This window comes from Anser brachyrhynchus (genome assembly GCF_964034855.1).
Source record: "Anser brachyrhynchus genome assembly, chromosome: 4".
In the NCBI taxonomy this organism is placed as follows: Eukaryota; Metazoa; Chordata; class Aves; order Anseriformes; family Anatidae; genus Anser; species Anser brachyrhynchus.
In genome coordinates this window covers 21,688,936-21,705,290 of record NC_137698.1, presented here as the reverse complement: position 1 = coordinate 21,705,290, position 16,355 = coordinate 21,688,936, and the positions used below count along the sequence as shown (strand labels likewise).

Here is a 16,355-nt window from a genome sequence, read left to right as displayed (position 1 = left end):
CGCATGCGCGCAGCACGGCGGCGAGGGGCGGGGGCTGCGAGCGGGTCTCGCTGCGGCTCCGGCGGCGGCGGGGGTCGGGAGCGGGTGGCCGCGGGGGGATGATGCTGGCGGGGCCGCAGCTGGTGGCGGGGCCGGCGGCGGGCGGCGGCGAGCGGTCGCGGCTGCTGTCGCTGTACGTGCAGGAGTACCTGGAGTGCGTGGAGTCGCTGCCGCTCGACATCCAGCGCAACGTGTCGCTGCTGCGCGAGGTGGACACCCGCTGCCAAGGTGGGCGCCGGGACGGCAGCCCGGGCCGGGGGGGGGGGGGTAACCGCCCGGCAGCGCCGCACATGCGCCCGGCGGGGCGGAGGGAGGCAGGGAGGGGAGGGGAGGCCGGGCCGGGCCGGGCCGGGGCTTTATGCGGGGAGCCCGGTGCCCCCAGGGGGTGGCGGCGCCCCCCGGGGTGTGGGGACGGGGCAGGGGCTCACCGCGGCCGTCCCCCTGACGGCCCTGGGAGGTAGCTGCTGGAAGCCGTCCGGGTCTTCGGGGCCGGAGGGTGAAGGCTCCGCGCTGCTCTGGGGTCTCTGTCAGCGCTTCTGGGCGGTCCGCGGTGACCCGAAACCTGCGCGGGGCGGGTCCGAGCCTCCGCTTACCCCGCGCATCGCTTCCACAAATCCTTTCAGCCGCTCGCGCGCCACCGCGCTCCTCAGCCGGTTGAAAAGAGCGAGGAAAACAGGCTAAAAACTCGATAAAAAATACCTATATCTTAGGCCCGGGCCTGCGGATCATCTGAAAGTACTGCTCGTACGGTTTTGGCTGGTGTGGAAGGCAGTGATAGCTCGTGTGGGAGGAGCAACGCCGCTCCTGGGCTTGGAAAACTGAAACCCTTCAGGTTTTCATTAGCTCCGCCAGGCTTAATCGTGTTGTCTGTGAGGAGCACTGGGTCGTGGCTCAGTTTTGTTTAAAACAGAGGTTTCAGAGCTGTGTAGCAGGGTGTGTACAGGTACCTCCTCCAGTCCTGGGGGTGAACACGGAGATGGTTTGGTGCGCTCGCATCTCTGCCGCTCCTGAAGTCCCTTCTTCCACATGTGAGAAATTTGGCTGCCCTTTGGAGAGCGGGTCCCGTGGTGGTCAGGACAGGCTGCTCCAGGGAACGATCAGCTTAAAAAGGTGTCTGCAATGCAGAGCGTTTGTTTTTTTCCCCGTCACTATGGAAAAACAAACAGTTATTGCTCGTGCATTCTCCCAGGCAGGGCATTTCCTACCTGGGAAATCTATAACTACACCTATACCACCTATTTTTTTACCTCGCAAAAGAAGGCAAGGTGGGAGATAACGTGGGGGGAGTACCGTACTCCGCGCTCTTCAGGAACAGAGTAAAATTTCTTTCCATGTCAAGGCAACAGATGTGGCTGCGCTTGTAGGCAAACAGAGCTTGTGCTTTTAATGGTAGCCGGAATGCTAGCACTGAGGAAAAATAGGCTGCGTGACTTATTAGACAGGCAGAGTACTGATTTTTATCTTCCCCTTGTGAAGGTCTCGAGTTAGAACAAAGTGCTGTTGGCTTCTCCTGTCACGCAGGTTGCAGAATTTATAGTAAAAAGGGGCTGTTCGCACTTAAGCTGCCATTTCAAGATGTCAGCAGGGAAAAAAATCACGGTGAACAAAGTTGTGATAATATCTGTGGCTTCCACTCAGTGGGAGCTTGAATTATTTCACAGCTGTACAAAGCAGGCAATATTCTTTAAAAACGAAAGCCAGTTTGTAAAACAAGGGTCTGCAGAAAGAGAAGGATTGTACTACACGTGTTCTGGTCACAGAAGTACACAGTTGAGTATCGTACATAAATTCCCTTGCCTGTTAAAATCTTCAAGCTGTTTCCAAAGGAACCGGTGCTGTATCTAACACTGCATCAGATCTCACTGTCAGTTCTACTGATCTAGTTCCTTCCACTGCAGCAGTTCCTCTCTTTTATGAATAGATCTAGTGTAACTTTTGGTCTAGAAAATATTATTTTAAAATCCAGCAAAATAGTAGAGTAGAGAACAGGCAAAGGCTGTTTGATGAAGCATTTGTTCATCTCCTTTTTGGGTTCAATAAACTTGTTTCTAGGAACTAAATGTCGTGAAAGATTCGCAGCAATCCCTGCAGGTATTTTGCATGACTTGTGAAAGAAAAAAGCCTAGGAGTGAAACCGAAACATTCGTTACTAGTAGCTTAAAAATATCCTGTGATGCACTAAACTGTAGGTCACCTATTCTGAAAAGTTCAGCCTTTATTTAAAATGAAACTTGCTGTAGCTTCTTTGTAACGTGAACGCACCAGTTTGAGTGGTTTACGTTGACTTAAATCCCAATTGTACATTTGCTAATGTGTGACTTGAAGCGCCATACATCTTTATAACTAAGCGTGGTTGAAAATGTAATACCAGACCTTTAGGTGAATAAGAAGGGGAAGGAAGAAGGCCTGAATATCTGGAGTGATGTCTGTGATATATGATGGCTACATGAATGACACGTGATTATAATGAATTCTCAGCTTCTTCGTATGATATGATAAGCTATCACTTCGGTTTGTAGGCGTTGGAACTACTGGAGAAAGGAACCTCAACAAAAAATTCCTGCTTTGTCAGGTGCTGAGGCAGCATCTGGACTATCCACACTTCAGCAGCAGTGGTCGCCTTTCTTTTTCCAACGGCTTTAATAAGCTTGCTTTTCTGTAGAACATGAGAAACTTTTCTCGCAACAGATTGCAATCTTAAACACTGATTTGACGTTCACGTGCAACTTGAATTAAATATCGGATCTAGCCCACTAGGGTATACTATAATTAACACTTGCACTATTTTTTTTGTTAGAAATACGTTTTTATATTTTCTTGAGTGTGTTCAATCTCGTGTAATTGTTTCTATTATCTTCATTTTGTAGAAGCGCTAAAAGAAATAGATGAAGTCTATGAAAAATACAAGTCGGAAAATGATCCCGTTCAGAAGAAACGCTTGCAGCAGCATCTTCAGCGTGCGTTAATCAACAGCCAGGAACTTGGAGATGAAAAAATTCAAATAGTTACTCAGATGCTAGAACTGGTAGAGAATAGAGCCCGGCAAATGGAAACACACTCTCAGTGTTTTCAAGATCTGTCTGAGAATGAAAAGCCTCTGGAAAAGGCCAAGATGGAGTCCTGCCAACCGGAGAGGTCTTCACGGAGACCTCGTCGCCAGCGAACCAGCGAAAGCCGTGACCTGTGCCATATAGCAAACGGGATTGATGACTGCGATGATCAGCCACCTAAAGAGAAGAGATCTAAATCTTCTAAGAAGAAAAAACGCTCCAAAGCCAAACAAGAGAGAGAAGTTTCACCTGTAGAATTTGCAATTGACCCCAATGAACCAACTTATTGCTTATGCAACCAAGTGTCTTACGGCGAAATGATAGGGTGTGATAACGAACAGTGTCCTATCGAGTGGTTCCACTTCTCGTGTGTTGGACTCACCTATAAGCCAAAGGGGAAATGGTACTGCCCGAAGTGCAGAGGAGATAATGAGAAAACTATGGACAAATGTACTGACAAATCAAAAAAGGATAGAAGATCGAGGTAGTGAACGCAATTTGTGTTTTAAAGAGTTGGTCCTTTTATATTAAAATGTTTAATTTCCAGAGAGCGCTGTTTTAGGAAATGCATAAGACTATGCAATAATTTTTAATCTATAATATTAATGGCGTATTAAAAGCTGTTATACCTTCTGTGAATCTTTAACTTTCTGCACTGAATAACCAAATAGTTGAAACAGGGTGGCTTCAGACCTTCACAGAAGACATCACAAGCATATGGCGCTTGATTTCAATTTAACCCCATTAGTATTTAAAAAAAAAAGGCAAAAACAAACAAAAAACCTTGTGAGTCTTGAAATAATGGTGGTAGGAAAGATACTGAAGAACTCTTTCATGTTATGGGGAAGGCACTGAAATGCCTCACCTAACTGCTAGAACCTTAACAACTGAATTTGTTCTTTATCCCAGGTCTTAAGTTTCCAGTTTTTGTGTTAACATCACACATTTGGAAATAGGGTTTTTGAATTCAGCTGTAACTGTTAAAGTCTTCCAGGCTAAAAGCAGACCTCTTCAGTGACTTTCGTATGACCAGTACGTTATTTCAAGGAAGAAAATACCACTAACTTAAGCTTTTTTTGTCAATATTAAACTCTTGTCTTTGTGACTTTACACATGAGAGTCAATTTTTGGATTTGACAGACTTGTGGTGTATAAGCAGTTTTGGATTTTCTTAGTGGGGTTTTATTGGGGTTCTGTTGAGCATCTTGATATGGTCTTTATTGTTTAAGATGGTCTCCCTAGCGATGAAACCATTTCCTTGATCATTTGTATTTTGCCACTGCCTATACAAGCCTTGAAGCTGTAGGAGGATCCCTTGAGAAGGGGATATTGACATTTCTGGGAACAGAAACTGCAAGTGTGATGAAATCTTCATCATAAACTCTAGAGATCTGGAATATGATTGATATTCTTTGGGACATCAACTTTGCTTTCCTTCAGTAGTATTTTGATACGTGTGTGGCCACACCAGGGTTTAAGTATAGCACAATAGCCCTTGAACTTGGGCAACTATCCAAAAAGCCTGAAAGCAAAAGCTTTCACTTAAAGTACTGATGATAATGATAATAATAAAAAAAAAAGTGTGGCTGGCATACAGCCAGTAGACAAATCCTAGCAGATTTCTGATGGGCTTTAACATTAAACATTACTTTTTCTGAAGTATGCTGATAGTGTCTAAACTTAGCTGGTTGTTAAAAGTTTATTTTTTAACTTCCTCCACCCCCTAGAGGAGGTAGAAAAAAGATGGAAACAGCTGCTTCTGCTCCTTTGCAATGGGAGACACTAACAGAGGAGAAATAAATGGTATACCAAAGCTTATACCTAGGGTTATGCTTGAGTGTTCTTCCGTGAGAGATTGCCAGTGCCCTGGCAGGGCAGATAGAGCAGGCGTGCAGGTTATCTCTAGGTGGGCTGGAAGTGCTCTGAAGTCCACGTAGGTCTCTGTTCTTTGCTGCTAAGGTCTTTCGTGAGGGCACAGATGAAGAAGTGACACCATCTGTGGCCAAGTACAATTGAAATGCACTGCTGAGTTGAGAACAGCGTGGAAGGCAGAGGAGCAAAAGCAAGCTGCTGTGGATGAATACCCTCCCAACTCAATCCTCCATCTCCACTAGAGGGCTGTGCTGGCTGGGGCTGGAGGGCTAGGTGTGCTGCACGTAGCGTAACGAAAGCCTCAGCGCTGCTGGGCCAGATGGTATGAATCAACGTGCAGGTCTCCGAATATTATTAGCTACATAAAACACTGAGCCTACTTCTACAATTAGGATCTGATTCCTTAACGGGATTTTAGCATTTGCAAGTAATATTAGTTAACATATGGCAGGGGAGTGTGGAGCCAATATTGTGAGCTTTAAAGTTTTAGTTTAAGTGAACCAGCTTCACTGGGGAGATCCACGCTGCAGTAAGTAAACTGCACTTGTGGGAAACTGCCCCAAGGCCTTTGACCATCAGCAGGGTAGGCGGGAATGTAAACCTTACTCTAAGGCCCTGACTTGCTTTCCAGGCTATTGCGTGATAAGGTTGCAAAGAGGGGATCATTGTTAGGGACTTTGTCCAGAGAACGATGCAGATGAGTGTCTCAAGTTCTCCTTGGTGCATATTACTCCTTTTTCTATTTGTTACAGCTTAGTAATCCTTAAATTTCCTTCCTGGGCAGACTGGAAGGCTTGGGCTGGGGATTGTATCAACGTGTAATATGCCCATAAAATGGTGATGCTTCCTAGTGTTAAAAAGAAAACAAAAAAAACCACACCCATTTAAGTAAACACTGAAGTTGCAGTAACAAAATGCAAGTGAAATTGTAACTATTAACATTACTAATTTATCTTGGAAAGTACATTTGTATTTCTGCTAGCTAGATCAAGAATGTGTTTTTCCAAGACAGAGAAGAAGGGGGCTTGTGGGCCTTGTATAATCACCTGGAGTAATCGCTGAAGTAGGACTAGCGTATGCTGTGGCGGTACAGAAAAGTTTAGATTCTGACAGTGGCTCAAATATCTCTAACAAAGGGGTGCTTTCTTTCATTGTAATGGCCCTTCTGGTAGGGAATATGAATTCTCAAGGTTCCCAGTGAAGATACTGCTGGGGAAGCAGCATTTGCTTTGCCCAATACCTGAAATCACTCAAATGCAGGAATAATTCAGCACTAGTTTATAAGCAGATAAGCAGTGTGCCTCAAACGTAGATGGGTGCATCTAAAATTACCACTTTTAAATACTTGTAAGTTGTTGCTAAAACCTGTATGAGGAAAGACCTGATACAATCTGTTAGACAGCATTTCACACCTTTCTAACCAAACCCAGATTTTGTGGTTTTGCATCTGTTTTCATGCCAGATCAATGGTAATTACTGAAGACGCATGTGAGATGCTACTATGAAATCAAAGGTAAGTAGAGAACTCTTATGTTGCTTCTTAATGTTGAGCTCCTACTCTGAAAGGAATGAACCTCGCTTGCAAAGTGAAAAGAAAATACAAACTTCTAGTCAATTCATCTTGAAGATAGGCATTGGCTATCATGAAACAAAACTAGATTCTTAAAATAAAATCTGGGCAACAAACTGTGTTGGGAAGTTGATAGAAGTATATGTAACTGAAGAGGAAACTGCTTCCTCTCTGGAAATTCGTACTTCATCTTAATTCAGCATGGATCAAATGTCAAGCTTATGTTTTGTTTTCTTTAAGCCTATGAAAATACGGTTTATTTTTAAGTTCCTGCTTTTTGCCTTTCAGTTTTGAAGTAATGCAAGTTCATCAGCGGTGAAAGGTCTTTATAACTATTTTAAAAGAATGGCATCAGAGCAAGATCTTTTCTCGAGCACTGTCCCATGGACCAGTTTCATTAAACTTGACAAAAATAACAATTTCAACCAACCAACCGTTAAACCAAAACAAACAAAAAAAATAGACCTAATAGAAAGCTTAGTATTTTGAAAGCAAAACAAACGATTTAATAATACTTCCTGCCTATATTTGTAAGGCTGTCTTGGTATCTCCAGCAGTTACTGCATTTTTCTGGACAGGTCTTGAATACTATGCAAGATCAGTAAAAGTTTCCTCCAGTTGCCGTGTCTTACTTTATTGCGTGAGCTGCCTGAATTCAAATATGGTAACCTAGCAGTTGCAACGGGTACAAATACCTTAAAGGTAGTCTTTTGCATGCTGCCATATGTTCATACCTGTTGATTGCTAAAAAGCACAATGATGATTCCTCTGTATTCAAACTAATTTTAACTGTATTTCTCTGCCAAACATTAAATAATCTACGCATCCTGAAATGGTAATGTGCTACTGGAGAGTGGTACAGGAGAGTGGTAAGTGAAATGCTCTATTCTTCCCTGAATTTATCTAAGCAAAGAAAGGGCCTTTGCAAAGAAGGTGGCATTTTCTAATTTTGAAGACCTTTTCTCCATTTAAAGCCCGTAGTTTCAGCTTGAAAGAAACGACTACCATTTGCCTGAATGCATACTTAAAAATGAGCGGTTTGGTACTTCTGTAGCTGTACCACTTCTGACTGCAACAGATTAGATTTTTAAAGCCAATCTGGCTTTTTGTTCCGCAGATTTCAGCGGGGCTGAACCCCACACTGTTCAGTTTCCCCTGAAGTCCAACCAGTCTATCTTGATAAAACTGCCCCATCAGCAAAGCGAAGGGCTTTGGGTTCTTTCTTCCTCTCACCTGCATACAGATGTCTTTTATTAAGAGGTCTTCATCTCCGGGAGTTCAGCAAGTTTTTGATATTGGCACCTCAGGTTGAAGAAAATATTGTAGGTTCCATATAAAAACCTTTATTGCTTTAAATGCAATTTCATGTAGACTCCCACCCTTCTTCGTCTTCCCCCCCCATTTCTTTATCCTTGCATACCTGGATCTAACAGAGCAATGATAAAAGCTCCTCCAGCTCACGAAGATACTTTTATCATGTCAGGCAGTATGTCTGAAATCCTTCTATTGCATATGTCAAAGCTAATACTATCTGCTTAAAGTCCTGCGTTAAACTCAAGTGTCTGGTATGTTAGTCCTGAAAGGTACCTATGTAGTCAGGAAAAAAAAAATACAGTATCGTGGGCAGGCAATGAAAAAACAACTTGTCTATGCTATAGTTTAGAAGCAGAATATCTATATCTTTCTCCATCAGGACTAGCAAGTCTGGTTAGTCCCTGTGGAAGAAATCAGGCAGGGCAAGGGTGTTTTCACCCGTGGAAATGCAACAGTCTGGAGAAACTAACTGAGATGTATGTTGGGAAGTTCCCACTAGACTAGCGAGGTGAGGTTACAAAAGTAGTTGCACTTGCTGTTTTTCTTTAGACTTTTTTTTATAGAAGCCTAACTGAAGAAAGGTTAAAAAACCTCGAATGGAGGTGCGTATCGCTCTGCAATTCAGAGTAAAGCATCTGATCTTGAAGATAAGCACCTCATAGCCTGTTCACCTCCCTTCTCAAAACTTCTGAGTTACTTTAAGCTGTTTCCTTGAGAAATGGCTTTCTAAATCCTATTTACAATGCATAGCTTTTCTTGGGCATAGCGAACAGTTAAGTCTCTTTGAATAGCTGGTCTTAAGAGATCTGAGATACTCCTTATGTTTTTAAATCATTGGACAGTCTAATTCTTCTTAAGGTCTTCCTCACTGCTAGTGGATTCTTGTTCAAAGAAGTCTTTTTTCAGTGGAATTGACGGTTGGTTTTGCATCTGATCTTCTTAAGATGCTGAGAGAGAGGTTGTAACTCAAACCCACAAGAATTGTTTTTCTGTCCAGTGCTAGTTAGACAGATTTTGCTGTCAGTGGTAAAAACAGATGATACAACTGATCAAGTTCCACAGACTTATATCTCCTAGAAGAAAAAAATGTTTCATTTCTTGTTTTGTTGTAAAAGAGGCATGGTATGTCACAAAAGAGTCATCTCCTTTGTAATGATGTTCTGATTATCCTGCAGTCCTTGGAACTGCTACAGAATTATGGATTTCCACTAGAACTGGCTGGTAGACCTTTCTATTCTGTGGAAGCTTTTACAATTTCTTCATTAAATGAAGCTGTCATTTATCTTTAAATCCAAGTCTCTTTTTAAAATCAAGTTCATATTACATCTGAATCCTTTCTAATTTTTGGTAGGGAAAGGGGTTTTAGAAACTTGTTTTGACAAATTCTACATTTTTTTTTTCCCGTGTCCTTTTGGTTTACTTGGTAGGGCAAGTTCAGATTTAAGAAAGTCAGCAATGTTTTGAATTTAACTGCAAATGTTAGACAGGAGACCATCTCCGTTCTGCTGCAAACAGCAAGGAAGGAGATGGTGCTGTTCCAGCAGAACACTTTACTGCAGCCGATTCCATACTTCTCAGAGACGCGCTTCACGCACTGCACACTTCTTTTTTCTTACATATACATCATGGAAGTTACAAGTAGCATTTGCAAAGATTCAAATTTTAATTACTTTTACTAAAGGCTTATTTTACAGCATAGAAATCAGTGCTTAGCACAGAAAATGAAATCCTCCCTATAGTTCTGCTGTTACCACTGAAATGGTAAAACTAGTAAATGAATTCACTACGGTAAGTGTGCACAGAACTAGGAGAAAGTTACAGTTCGTAGTTGGAGCGGGGGGGAGCAACAGGGTACTTCTATGTTCGAATGTAACATGAGTTAGGAAGCCTAAAAGGAAACTCTCTCATCTCCTGCTGAAAAGTAGAATAGACTAAAAAGAATTTGAGAATACTTGAGAGTAACTTTCAGTAGAGAAATTAGGATAAAATCCTGGCCCAATTTAAATAAAATTCGGTTGAGCTGGGTTCTACCCACCATGCAGACTTCCAGCTTCCTTTGACTAAGGCCTAAAAAAAGATTAAAGCTCCATGGCAACTGCTATCTTAACTCCTGACAGCCATAGTATAAATTACATCTTGGAAAAACCTAATACTGAAAGTTTTATTTAGGTCACCAGTCATGCTAGGAAACGGTAGGATTACAGATGCCACCCCAAACTTTATTCTGCCCCTGCAGGGTCTCAGTGAGGCGGAGATTTTTGTGGGAGGCAAACAGGATGCTATCTAACTCCATGCAGTACAAGTTCAAAAATCTGTCAAGTTTTAAGTGTACAAATTCGTTTCATACTTTTGGGGAAAAGACTGGAATTTACTTGCTACTGTAGCCTTCCAATGAAAAATACAACGAGGTTCACCTGGGAGGCAACAGCTCAGATGGGTACATGGGTACTAGCAAGGTTAACACTGCAGCTACATTTGCTGGCAGGAAGGACACTATTGCCTGTTTTTTTTTTGTTTTTTTTTTTAATGGGGAGCAAGATGGACGAAAGTTGCACAATTCATTCGCTTGCCCACAGGTGCCCCATCCCATCATTCATGTTTGTACAATGTGCCACAGAAGCTGTGCGCTCCTTCAGGGCTTGTATGGAAACGCTGTTTACTTGCTGCTTGAGGTATTTATAACTACAAATAGGTTATTTGAGCGGTGGAAATGAATATAAAAGGACATTAAAAGTCTAGAGTGAAGGGAAACTGCGGTAAACAATGAGCAAAAACAAATTTCTGCCTATTTACACAGAGATTGTCTAGTACTGCTATTTCTTTAGTTTGACTTTTCTGCTCCTTGACTGGTTTTGACCCTGTCCTTTCTGGACTACATGCTTTTCAGGCCTTGAAGAGTGTCTTAGTTGTCTGTGGACCCCTTTATTGGAGTGGCTGCATGCTCCCTGGTCTGTCACCTACTGCTCCTTTTCTGGAGCTGTGCAGACCTGAAATTATTGTAACGCTTCTTTTGGCCTCATCAGATAGCAAAGGTTAAGTCTTCAATATCCCATTTTAAATGAGAGAGCCCATCGTTTCTCAAAAAATAAAACCGAGATAATAAAACTAAATTTGCAGCCCACTTCATAACTACATTATTGCCTACTTAGAAATTTTGCCTTTTAAATGTTTAACACTAACAGACAATCTTTCTTCACTTCCTGGAGAAGTGTGAGAAATAGAATTGTAGAAGCATTACCAGTACAATAACCAGTTTTACAGACCTGCAAGCAGGACTGCTTTTGCTCCTTCTTCCAGTAGCTGGATTTGGCTGATAACTTGATAATTTGATAACTGATAATTTGGCTGAAGGCTGGTTTGGCCTTCATAACTTGGAATAACTTTGTGCTGGTGTTCAAATGGATTCAAAACTTCAATGCTAGGAACAGATAACAAAAAAGTAAAAAGTACTCAAATATGTATAAATGGTAAATTCTATCAGAAAAGCAAAACCTAATTTTTATTTTTTTCCCCAAAGATTTAATATTGATATAATGTGCTAAGGAGATGCTAACAAATAAGCGTGTTGTCAGTTGAACACATTAACTTGTATAAGTTAGCCACTGGAGCGGAGACAGTGGCTGCAAACAGCTTTTGGGAGACTTTTAAAGAAGTTTAGAAATGGCAAACAACTTGGATTTCTGAATATCGTTTAGATCACTGGATTTTCTGCATCTGTGAAGAAACATCGTATTAATTTTGTAAAACTTGGAAATGTCAAATAGTGATAAATGAAATCATACCCAAACAGACCCTTGAACAATTTCTAAATAAAAATACCTACTTTTGTTGGCTATGATTTCCAATGCAGTAATCTGTAATCTCATGACAGCATACACCAGAGTGACAAATTTATCTATGTTACAATTGCATTTTATTTAGTGATAGAAGGTGAGAATAATTTTGAGTCCTTCCCCTCTTATGCTATTAAAATATTCATGGTAAACTGTGAAGGTAGTTCTGGGTGATTTCACTATAAAGAACATCATAATGAAATTGTAGTCTAAACCGTGATGATTACCATACCAGAGGTACTCTAAAGTTGACTTCAGAAGAAATACCTACCTATTCTCAAAGCACCGCCAGATCAGGTAAGTTACCAGAGCATGTGTTAATTCTTACATCTGCACTGCAGTGGGCCCTGTTTGTCACGAGGAGATGTACTCTGATGCATTAGCTGATGAAGCTCTACTGAGCCAAAAGGCTCTTCTTCCTGTAAGCGTGCTATGTATGCACTTTGGAAACCTGTTCAAGGATAAAATACGATGCTTCCATGAAAAGTGACATTTTAAGTATTTTAATTTTTCTTTAGAGAAATCCTGAATATTTTGTCCCACACTTGTGACTGTTGCCATGGAGATAGAATTGATTTGGGGAAGCAGGTCAGACATAAGTCTCTTATTTAATAATTTTTTTTGATAACTCTCTCGCTTGTATTTAATGACTTGTCATCTGCACTTGTTGGCATGAGGCACAACAGCAGAGAAGAAAGCACCCACAAATTTCAAAGGCTTGATTTTGCGGAGTGCACTAGAGTGATTCAGCTGCAGCTTCACTAACTGCCAACTATAAAAGGCTACTAAAACTTACAAGAATTAAATGAACAAAAAAGCAGCTTAGAACTTTTCCTAATACTTCAAATCCTGCAAGTGCATCACAGGAGGATCTTGCTGACTGTAACCAGAAATATTCCTGTATCTATTCAGTCTCCAGATGAAGTATTTAAAAAAAAAAAAATTTAGTATTTTGGAATACAGCCTCTAAGCAGAAGTTGATTAAAAAAATTCAATAGGAAAAAAAAGTTGTTATTAAATTAAGATTGGGTTTGTATGCTTGCCAGAACAACAGATCACTTAGTAAGGCTCTTTCTCAAACCTTATGGCTAATGTAAATCCCCGTAAAGATAAGCAGAATGTGCCCAGATTCTAGTCCTATTTTTCCTTCTCACTAAATTAAGCACAGCTTCTAAATGCAATTATCTAATGAGCATAATAATGACAGACATACTTTCATTCAAGACTTTATAGCTGAAGCTAAGTTCTCCTAGGCTGACTGCTTTCAAATACCTTTTACTTCCAAACAGATAATCATTTTCTAACAGCTTGTGTCTTTCCACTCCAGCCATTTCTCCTAAAGCGTTGTGTAGTTACACACTTTTTCAACAGCGTATGCTCCTATTCAACAGCACAAATAACTGAACGGGATTCAATTTTAAACTGTGCACCAGTACAATATGGAATCTACACAAAGCAAACTGTTCAAAAACAGGTTCAATATTTAAAAAAAAAAACAAAAACAAAAAAAAAAGCCCACGGACACACAATGATGCCGAAACTTTATTTTTGCCTTGCATAGCAAAATTGAGGAGAGGTGCTAGGTAAATGCTCCTGAACTAAAGCCAGCCATGCAAACACTGATTAATGAGATGGCACTAAGCTCGGTCCATTAAGATAGTGTTTGTGCTTTCAGCATAGTGCCCAGGTTTCCACTGAAGGTTTAGCTTAAGTGCATCGACTGAAAGCATCTAACTAAGGTATCCAAGTTGAAGTCATCTAACGCCAGGCTCTAAAACAGGGCTAACCTTCTGCTGGGTCAGGGTTTTTATACTCAATGGTAAGGAACCGAAGCAATGACTGTGGTATTGCAATTTTCCCCATGCTTTTGAACAACATAGGAAGATATAATAAATATCATACCTTTATTATATTACATTAATGTTATATAACAGGGTATTATGAGTTTCAGTTGAACATGGTACTGATACAAGCAACTTCGTTAAACTATAGACTGTATAGCTTTGGCATAGTTTTCTTTCAGTCTATCATTTCAAGCAGATTTCTGTTTAAACAAAAACCATTAGAGATCGCTGATCTCTGATTCACCAGCAGAAACACAAGATCTATTCACTTATTTTTTGTGTTTTGTGAAATTACTTTGTCAGCATTAGCCAGCTTCCTCATTTTTCCTGTCTCAGCAAGTCATTCATTAGAGGAACTTGAACTAATGATTATAGTGTGCCATACATGTAATAACAAAACAGGAACATATTCAGGAATCTACCTGATTTCCATCATGACTCCAAAAACAATTCCAATGGGATCATCTGTAATTGCCACGAAGTACACAGTTGGTTAGTTTTTCAATCATTTTTTAACCTGAAATTTAGAAAAACAGTCTTTTTAAGTACGTCAGATAAACATTATCCTCAATTTGATATTAGTCTAAGGAATAGCACTTTAAGGATTATTTAGTATAGTACAATAATCAATTATAATTAAAAAAAAGATATTTTTAGGAGGACAGGATAAACATGGCATTAATTTTGCGCCATTGCAAAAATAAGACAAAATCTTGTAAGAATAAATAGGAAAGTTGTTTTAAGACATTCTATTCTAAGTTTTGGAAACCACACTTAATGGTGGATGGAGTTCAAATAAGCAACAAGAGAAGAGGTGTAGAAGACAATGACTTCTAATGAAACAGAACAAAGCCTAGAAGCAAGAAGACTGAAGTGAATGATAGCCCTCAGTTAAGTGAAAGTTTACTTGTGAGAGGAAATGAATAGCCTAAGTGAGAAGTACAACAATTCATGTCCTTCAGATTGAGCACTGAAGGTTTAAATAAGGCTTTAGGAAAAAAATAATAATAATAAAAAAAAAAGAACTGACCAACCATAATGACAGTGAAGCACTGGAATATATTACTTTGGAAACTAAAGGTCTCTGGTGACAAAGATGCTACAAGACAGGCTAAACAAACATGTCAGCGTTGGTTTAATTATATACGACCCTGCCTATGGGCATGGGAAATGGATTGGATTTGCAGTTCTTGAGTTGTGGGAAGGCACTGACACCCTGCTGGAGACCTAGACAAGGTTCCAGGAGAATTTAATCTTATCTTTCTCCTTCTTCCTACCTTTTCCCCTAAAACTTCTCTCTGAAAGCTATTCGAAGAATGTATTTGCTCTCTGCCTGTGTACAGGAGGGGAGCAGAGCCAATACATACCTCCTACATAAGGACACATTTTGAGCATCACCAGTAGCCAGCTGGGTGGACGGTTGTTGCATGTTCCTCACATTCCCCGTCTGAAAGTGGGAACTTTCAGTGGGAAAAGCTGTACGGTGTTGGAGGTTATGTTACCATAGTGGTACAAAGTCTATGTGGAAGGCTGTCCTTTATCTTCCCAGGGAAATGATATTATAACAATAAATTTGAGATCTGCTGAAATAAACAACCTCTTAAAGGGATTTCCAGTTCTGAACTCTTGTTGCATATGTAATTAACTAATCACAAAGTAGTAATATTCTTCACGCTCACAGAAGATGTGAAAGATGTTCAGATATTTTAAGAAGCAAACCTGGGTACTATGCTTTGGTTTCTACTCATTCAAAAAACACAGGAAGAATGTTTCGCAGTATTTTCTTTGATAAGTGCTAATTTTTGGTGGAAGGGAAAATGAGTGGCAAAATGACTTCATGAATTTTTAGCAGCAAGAGAACATGTTCAGTAAGTACTTCTCACTTTGCTGATCAATTCTGAGCACTTTCATGCAAATATCTGCACTCTAAACTCTCAGTTATTTTTATAAATATCACATCTAGCAGCCGCTTTTCAATGTGAACAGTGCATTTAAGCTTACAAAACACAATACCCACCATTCCAGTTTCTAAGTTGAACAGTGTGATACAGTCAATTTTCTCTTCGTCGCTGTAGTTGAGAAACACCAGACAGTGGCCAATGTAAGTCAAGACAGTAGTGTATTGAAAGAGGATGGATGTGCTAGTTTCAAGAATATGGGCTTGCAAACTGAACACAGTGAGACAGTGTACATGGTATGAGATCTCTGATAAGTCAGTCACAAGTTCAAGACCTTTTCTGCAGATTTGTATCAATACTTTTCATTTTTATTTGATATCTAACTAAATATATGTACCCTTTTCTCAATTCTTAGTGTATTTATTTATATGAGTAATTAAGTGGCATTGGTGTTGGTGAACGAACCTTAAAGTGCAGTGCCAGGCATAAAGCCTTTCATGTCTCCATATGTGTACATATGAATTAGTGTACGTGTACACATACGTACATGTGTGTAACTTCACCAGCTGATCTGTTGACGTACTGCAGCAACGACCAAGAAAATTAGAGTAAAACATGTTAAATGAACATAGGGCTAAGACTATACGCAGTCAGATGAAAAACTGTTCATACTAAAGACAATCACAGTCCGCCACGGATACTTTAAACAGACAGATGAGGGTAAATAGCAAAGATGATTAATAAACTTTGCAATCTTGTGAAAAATGTCATTCTGCTTACAAGACCATGAGACTGTAAAGTTCTTATTACAATGTAAAATTTGATATTTAGAAAGAAAAAAAATAGAATTTCCACTTAGAAAATTAAGCAATCAAGGTGTGGACTTAATTATGACCATGACTGTCAAACACTTGCCTAATCAAGAATCTGGTATC

The 16,355-nt window shown here is 40.4% G+C and overlaps 2 protein-coding genes across 2 annotated transcripts in view; one reads left to right on the top strand and one right to left on the bottom strand.

Moving 5' to 3' along the window:
- The first annotated feature begins 11 nt into the window (after positions 1-11).
- ING2 (inhibitor of growth family member 2) lies at positions 12-4,198 on the top strand. Its single transcript, XM_080589651.1, has 2 exons — positions 12-267; positions 2,907-4,198. Exons 1-2 carry the CDS (start codon positions 99-101, stop codon positions 3,575-3,577), a joined length of 840 nt encoding a protein of 279 aa, XP_080445777.1. The 5' UTR covers positions 12-98; the 3' UTR covers positions 3,578-4,198.
- Positions 4,199-4,353: 155 nt separating this feature from the next.
- Positions 4,354-16,355, bottom strand: part of RWDD4 (RWD domain containing 4) — a 46,215-nt gene continuing 34,213 nt past the window's right edge. The window contains exons 13-14 of the transcript XR_013950338.1: positions 13,945-14,039; positions 4,354-12,129 (exon numbers count right to left, since the gene is read on the bottom strand). The gene's annotated coding sequence lies outside the window, so the exon portion shown is untranslated. The remainder of the gene's footprint in view (positions 12,130-13,944; positions 14,040-16,355) is intronic.

Bases quoted from the DNA above. Each gene is read 5' to 3' on its own strand.
- ING2 (XM_080589651.1), top strand. From the start codon at position 99: ATGATGCTGGCGGGGCCGCAGCTGGTGGCGGGGCCGGCGGCGGGCGGC. The intron at 268-2,906 runs GTGGGCGCCGGG...TTCATTTTGTAG, and splicing joins GGTGGACACCCGCTGCCAAG to AAGCGCTAAAAGAAATAGAT.